This window comes from Atta colombica, unplaced genomic scaffold (genome assembly GCF_001594045.1).
Source record: "Atta colombica isolate Treedump-2 unplaced genomic scaffold, Acol1.0 scaffold174, whole genome shotgun sequence".
Taxonomy (NCBI): Eukaryota; Metazoa; Arthropoda; class Insecta; order Hymenoptera; family Formicidae; genus Atta; species Atta colombica.
In genome coordinates, this window is record NW_017259265.1 from 71,619 (window position 1) to 79,859 (window position 8,241).

Genomic DNA, 8,241 nt, shown 5'->3' on the forward strand with positions numbered 1-8,241 from the left:
TGCCATTTATATACAATCAGGGTTGGCAACGTTATCTCATAAAAATAAATCTTACTGTTACCGTTCTTTTTCCTAAAAAATACTCATTCCCATTACTCGTTATTGATTCGCAAAAGTAATTCGTTATCGTTATCAAAATATAATGAGTCGTTACGTTTTTTTCTTGATATTAATAGAATATTATATGCGATTATTTATTATATAGAATATTATATGCGCTAGATTTTTGCGGTAAATGTAAAAAAGCTGTCAAAATTCTATTTTTTAATAGAGGAATAAAGCTCAAAAAATATATGCCTATAGTATATACTGCATTTTTTATAATTTTTATACTTAAATAAATATATTTTTCGTATTACTTTTAATAAGATATCTTTATATTATACGTTTAACTCTTAATACGTATATAATTTTCTTTTACTGTGCATGATGAGTTGTTTGTGTGTGGGTTAATTTCCATAATTTTTACAAATATACAAAAATTATGGATAGATTCCTAGATTATATATTTTAACATCTTTAAAAAATATTTTTTGAAATTGTATATTTAAAAAGAAGAAATTAGAAAGAATAGAAAGAATTATTTAGCCAGGTGCAGTATTTCGAAGAAAAGAAACAAGATACGAATGACTTATCGTGAATACTCTAAGGATAAAATAATATTATAATAATAAAAAAATAATTGTTCGTAATCTGCATTATATACATATATTTAATTTGTGAGATATGACACAGAAATAATTTTATTTTAAGAAATTAAATATACTAAAGATTATAAGTATCATATAATCTTTTTTTCACAAGGATATTTATTGACATAAAATCTATTGACATAAAAACGTGATCTCATCACCACATGCTATACATAGAGAGTTCTCTAGTCTATACGTGTGAACTGTATAACAATACAATGAAAAAAAGGCATTATTGTTAACAATCAAATTTTTAATGTTCATCTTTGTTTTGTAGGGCTATAGTTACGACTAAACGACTTTTACGTAGTTAGAAATAAAGTAACGATAAAAGTAACTAGTGAAATCATTACCGTTACCCCAAAAATGTAATTGAACGTTACCATGAACGTTATTCAGAAGAAAATATAACGTTGTTATCCATTCGTGTTATCGAAAAAGTAACTTGTAACGGTAATGACGTACAAATAACGCTTTACTTGTCAACCCTGTATAGAATTATATATAATTCTATATAATTTTATATAAAATATTTTTTTCCGGATTTTTAAAGATCTTTTAATACCAATGATCACGATTTAAATAACTACAAAACAGTTATCTCGATTTAGCACAGATTCTGCCGAGTTTCTGATTTCGTCAGCAAGTTCTGCTTAATTTTTACTGCCAATCTGCTGTTATTATACGAACAGATTTTATCGATAGAAAGGTAGCAGAATGCGACAATTGATGTCATTTCAATCTGCTATTGTGTTCGAATCTACTACTAATCTATACATTCTATAATATTAATATTTTGCTTATAGGAAATTGTTTATCGTGTGAGCTTATTATAGCATAAGAAAAGTTTTACGAATTTAAACAAGTAATTATCGACATTTTTTTGTAACTGTTAACACTTTCACTGCAAATTTTAGATTTATACTATGTTCCTTTCGTGGGAAGCAAAATGTATAAGACAAAAATATCGAACTTAATAGAATGTTCGCCAAAAGATATTAATGAAGCTAATAAAGAAACTCAATTGGCGGGTGCATTAGGAGGCCAAACACTTGCGATAACATCTAACAGATGTGGAATATTTTTCAGCGATATTACAAAAACATCTATTATGTGCGCGGATGCAACTAAGGAAATTAATTCCAAAAACAAGGTAAACTATTCGAATATAATTCGAATATAACAATAACTCTCAGCATTATATTTTTATTGTCGTAAATAATATTTTTCTCAGGAGCTCGTTGCATATGATCCAAAAATGGAATTTGTAAGCGGGATGAAGATTAGACATGGTGAATTATTGGTCTTATCAAATAGATATCAAATACACATCTATAAATTATTCTTTTATAACAATACATTTAATACCAACGAAGTAAACTTTCGTGTTTTCTCAATGCCCATTGCAGAGGTAGAAAAGCATACAAAGTGCTTTTCTTCTTGCAATTAATAAGGTATTTCCATATTTTTCATTTTTATTGTTGCATGTTATGACATATATGGCTTCATTTGAAATACATTTTCTTTCACAATGAAAGAATAATTTTAAGTTACATGTGTATATCTTACAAGAAATAAATCTGTGAATTTATATGGACCATTTAAATAAATTACAAGTAAAAAAAACTTCTGAATAATTTTGATTTAAAAATAAATAAGCTTTCTTAAGATTTTCGTAAACATATAATATATAATATAATATATTATATTATATTATATATAATATATAATATGTAATATAATATGTAATATAATAATATGTAATATGATTGTTACATATAAATAAAATAATAATAATCAGAATTAAGGAAATATCGGATACACAGTTCCTGGAAAGAAAATTAAAAGACCCCGCACAAAATCATAGAACTTTTCGCCCTCGGCGAAATTGGCTGAAATTTTAATATGTTATAGAGTTCTTGACTCACTGATCAAAATCCATAGGCTCAAAGCTTGAAAATGATTAGTTTTTTTGTTATAGCCGTTTCAAGTTTTATTTTATTAATACCTCAAACTCCTTTCTCATTGAAATCATAAAAATTTTTGTTCAAAATATTTTTAAATTTACAAATTTTTAAAAAATTGATTGGATAAATTAAAATGTGGATGTTAAAATGTGATATGCGTGCGTGCGTGCATGCGTGCGTGTGTGTATGTGAAGAAAAGTCCTCCTATTATGAGATAAGTGATACGATCTAATATGAAATAGCGGCGTTTCTGCTAAACTATTTGCTATCTATTGATTCCACCATGAATTTATTACTCTTAGGTTGAAAATTATTTAGAGGAAAATGCGTTACTAAATCATACCTGAGAGTCGTAAAAAAAAGATTTTAGAATTTGGATGTTTTCAAGTTTCATTGGGATGAGTCTTTAAATTTTGTTTATTGTTTAATAAATAAATATTTGGCAACAAATTCTTCATGTGATAAAGTAAGAGCATACTAATAAAAAAATACAGGATATATTGAATTACTTAATTACAAAAGTTAATTTTGATGATCGTAAAATCGTAAGACGTGGAACTCATTATTACGACATACTCGGGGTACTTTTAATTCGAAATGACCAATACTCTTATCCCAGTGACAATCGTTGCTGAAATATGAATGTTATAATATCCACGTCGGCAAATAAATATAATATTTCGTTCCATGGAATCCGTGCCCGATCATCAAGCACTTAATACATATTTCACAACGAAACAATAACAATGAGACTCATATATACGTCACAGAGCAGCCAACTATTGTCTGAGATTGGGTGTGATAGTATTTGGTTCCCTATTTACTGGATTGCAAATTGGGGCGGAAATAGCTTCCGGCGTGTTTAGGACGATTATACCGCGTGTTCTGGATAGATTCTGATCACAGATGTACGTTATATTCCTAAAGTAAAAATCGACAAGAGTTTAGTCGACCGCGTACAATCGTAAAAAATTTATTGTACTATATTTGAATTTTTCACGATTAATAACTTTCAAGCAAATTTTTTTACGATTAGATAAAAAATTAAAAATCTACTGTCCAGAAAATATATAATTATATTCGAGACGAAAATGTTAAATAAGAAATTGGTATTATTTAGGTTTTATGCCTATTTATATAATTAAAACATAATTCAAGAAACTCTTCTCAACGTAAAATATCTGTTATTAGGATGCATCGCAAATTTTCTAGCAAAAGATTCAAAATAAATATGAATTAATTCTAAAAAAAAATTGATCGTATAGTAATTAGCTGACAAATTTTAAATAGTACTTAATTAATATTATAAGCAATATATTATTACATCATTGTAATTATCAATAAAAATTGAAACATAACAATTAAAACAAAACATCTTATGTCGCAAGATCGAAATATAGACAACGCACGTGTCTAATTATTATCCCGCTAATTTGAATTCAATTCCGTGATAACATGCAGTCACTTCAAGCAGTGAGCTTGCAAACATTCGTCGTGCTATCCTATGCAAGTCAAGGACGAGTGATCGTTACATAGATGAAGAATAATGGGCGGACGAATATCATCGAGGCGGGAATTACATTTCGATAATCAATAAGCTTTTAATTCTGACAAGCGTCGTTTAACTATGCCTAGTATTTATCGAAGTCGAACATGATATTTATTTCGGAATGCGATGCCGATATTTATCGAGATCGTTTGTCAACAGACTGTTGAGTTCTGGCCGACGTATTCGAATTCGAAGTCCGATCATCACCATTGAAATTATTCTGGTGTATAAGTGATGCGAACTTTTAATCGTCAATGTTAGTATCAGTATTGATTGGCGACAGAGATTGTTGACACCACGATGAAATTTTGCATTGATTTGTCTCGATAAAGAAATGAAATATCTTTAATATATATCAACGAATATGAGAAAATCGGATTGCGTTCGAAGAATCTCATCATATAATTACGATTAAACAATTTTCTATACAAACACATATAGTCTATACAGGGTATTAAAAAAAACTATTCAGCATTTATAAGATAATACACACCATAGTGAGTAAAAAAACCTTAGTGAACATAGAAAAGGTCAATCGTTTTTAAGATATAAATATTTTTGTATGTAACATCATGAATGACTTACTGGCTTTTACGTCTCGCATACGATGTTTACCTCAATGTTTACAAACTGTGTTCTGTATGTCCTCATTCAATTTCCATACTTCATATGCTAAGCATGTATAGAAATGGAAGGAGGACATATGGAACATTCTTCTGTAAATATAGCAAGTCATTCATGAAGCTAACATACAAAAATGTTTATATTTTAGAAACGGTTAAGTTTTCGCTCTATATTCATTAAGATTTTTTTATTCAATATGATATATATATATACTATTCATATAAATGCTGAATAATTTTTTTAATATCCTATACATATCTACATTCATAATACGCATACAATAGACATATTATAAAATGCGTATGTTTTCATTGCTATTAAAAATAATGATATTATGCGCTTTTATAATAATGAAATATAAATTAGTTGTAAAAAAAATTTAAAGAATTTGCTTCAACACATTATAAATTAACAATTATAAATTAACGCATTTTCTTCTAAGAGAATTTATTGTTTCTAAGACTTTACCCCGTATTACTCTCATCATGACTGCAGAATCATAACTTAGCATGTTAATAATAGAAAATACAAATCTCAAGTTCTATATGATTTTACACGTGTCTACTTTAGGATCGAAGTTTACAAAAATGGAAAAATGAAAAATTGCACGATGGCCACAAACGGCGACTCGCGAAATTGATGAAGATACGTACTTTTATCGATGTACTCGAAAAAGACAGACAACTACAACGCTGAAGCGGGCCGGCTCTCGACAGTTTGATACGGTTTACGGTAAACACATTTCGGTGGCAATCACGTCATGAGGCAAGCAAGCAGCTAGCTAGCAAGCAAGCAAGCAAGACTAGTTGAGCCGAAGAGTACGTGATGCTTCCTAGGATGGGGAAGGTGCGCGAGTGGTCGCTGAAGAGCTCTTAGCCGACCCTTTGTTGTCCCTGCCATCCCCACTTCTATCATCACGCAAGAGATGGCGGTGGGGCTGGTACGGGGGTTAAAGGGTGGTCTCTCTTGGCCAAAGGCCGCTGATTTACTTAGCCTATAGAGTGCTCTTTCAGAGACTCGCCCGCGCCAAGAATATCGTGTGAACAGCAACTATCTTACAATACTTTAATAATGTATGTTGAAGATTAATTAATTGAAATACTCTAATACAAAATGTTGAGAATATAGTGGTATTTGAATTAAAAACGATCGAGGTTCGTCGAAATGGCATCGCGCAAAGTTCGCACGCTCAATTGTAATTACAGGTATCTGCATATCGATCTGCCATTTCGTTATTAATTTTAATAGGTTAAACAATATTGATTTTTGCTACTATTGATTTTCATATAATGTACAATATTATATGTAAGGTTTTAAATTAAAAGTAAAAAAGACTCTAATCTTTTTCTATCAATTATCTAAAACGAAGGTTCACTTGAATTTTGTATTTCAAACAAGATATTTTAAAACTTAGATGTAATTTTCATAGAGTAGTAGTTAAGTAAGTAGTTATGAGTAAGAATATTAAATCAAAATATATGTACTTATTATTATTATTGTACATTCGATTAAAATGATTTAAATATCTAAAAAATAAAAAGAAAAATTACTCCAATATCAAATATTTTAAAATATATATAACTTGAACATAATTTTAATTCTGAATATTTTAATATTAGGTGCACAACTTTGCTTCCGCCGTTTTCCTATAGATGACTTTAGCGATAAGTGGTCGAAATAAATAGATCATAGACGTCATACAATAAACTTGGGCATCTGTCAACATAACCCCATAGAAACAATTAATCGATTTGTGTCTGCATCATAAAGTTATTTTCGATTGAAAATGTCAGTTTATGAGCCAAATTCTCGTCATTTGCGGGAGGTTTTAATTTTTTGCTTCAATATGAAGAAATCTGCGGCTGAGGCTCATCGAATGCTCTCAAATACTTATGGTGAGGCCGCTATTAGTGAAAGAACGTGTCATGAGTGGTTTCAACGCTTCAAGAACGGTGATTTTGACGTCCAAGGTCATGCTCTGTATTTGGTGGGACCAGCTCGGCATAGTGTATTATGAACTGTATTAAAACCTACTGAAACAATCACAGGCGATCGGTATCGAACGCAATTGATGCGTTTGAGCCAAGCATTGAAAGACAAACGGCCGACACGATACAACGAGAAACACGATAAAGTGATTTTGCAGCATGACAATGCTCGACCCCATGTTGCGAAAGTGGTCAAGACATACTTGGAAACGTTGAAATGGGAAGTCCTACCCCACCCGCCGTATTCTCCAGACGTTGCTCCCTCTGACTATCACTTGTTTCGATCAATGGCACACGGCCTGGCTGACCAGCACTTCCGGTCTTATGAAGAAGTAAAAAATTGGATCGATTCGTGGATAGCCTCAAAAGATGACCAGTTTTTTCGACGCGGGATTCGTACGCTACCCGAAAGATGGGAGAAAGTAGTGGCCAGCGATGGACAATACTTTGAATCATAAATGTATAACCAGTTTTTTACAATAAAGCCTCGAATTTCGGAAAAAAACGGCAGAAGCAAAGTTGTACACCTAATATAATTTATAAAAACAATTTTTCTTTTTTCCTTATAACATATAAGTTATAATATCTTATAATATCAAGTTACTAATTCATATAAATGATTAAAAGATATTAGAATGAAATTGGACATTACAACAATAAAAATAATTAATATAATTATTCACGCGATTTTTAATAAATATAAACGGAAATACTTACATAATTATTGATGTTACTTATCAAAATATGTAAAAAATTATATCTTTAAAACATAATTTCTATTTAGATTTAACATTTGCGTATATTCATACTTTTACATACTTTAAAGAGAGTAAAATATTTTCTATCTTTTTCCATTTAATACCTGTAAGTTAAAATTTTCTCTAAATTTCAAGCAATTTGTGCACTTCGTAATTAATATTCTGTTGCATAATGATACACCAAAATATGCCAATAAATGATCGAATCGGTCAATGATGCATTGATAATAAGCTCTATTTTATGAGCTTTCATGTATGCATACTTGTACGCACAATAAATCGACGGATGGTTATACATATTCCAGAATTAAACATTTTGAATAATGTCCCAATTCATCCATTTCAAGAGATATAATGGATTTGTAATGTACATATCTATATCTATACAGTCGTATATAATATTCTTACGTAATAAATCTTAAAGTTTTTTAATGTACCATAAAAGTATATAAATAACAGGTTCAGGATATCAAGCATTAAAAGAATAAATAATACAGCATATTTATTACTGTTATTAAAAATTCAAATTTTGTAATCAACTAATAATCGTCAGGAAAAGATTTTTAATCTCAAAATTAAAATAAAAAAATAATTCTACTGAAATAATGTGCAAGTAAAAAATATAAATAAGTTATTGCTCTCAAGTATTAAACTTTATCCACA

General features: G+C 29.6%; 1 protein-coding gene across 1 annotated transcript in view; it reads left to right on the forward strand.

Moving 5' to 3' along the window:
* Positions 1–2,142, forward strand: part of LOC108686314 (major royal jelly protein 1-like) — a 3,804-nt gene extending 1,662 nt beyond the window's left edge. Inside the window, exons 5-6 of the mRNA XM_018191560.1 lie at positions 1,610–1,845; positions 1,927–2,142. Of these exons, the coding sequence (XP_018047049.1) occupies positions 1,610–1,845; positions 1,927–2,142 (452 nt within the window). The remainder of the gene's footprint in view (positions 1–1,609; positions 1,846–1,926) is intronic.
* Positions 2,143–8,241: the final 6,099 nt, after the last annotated feature.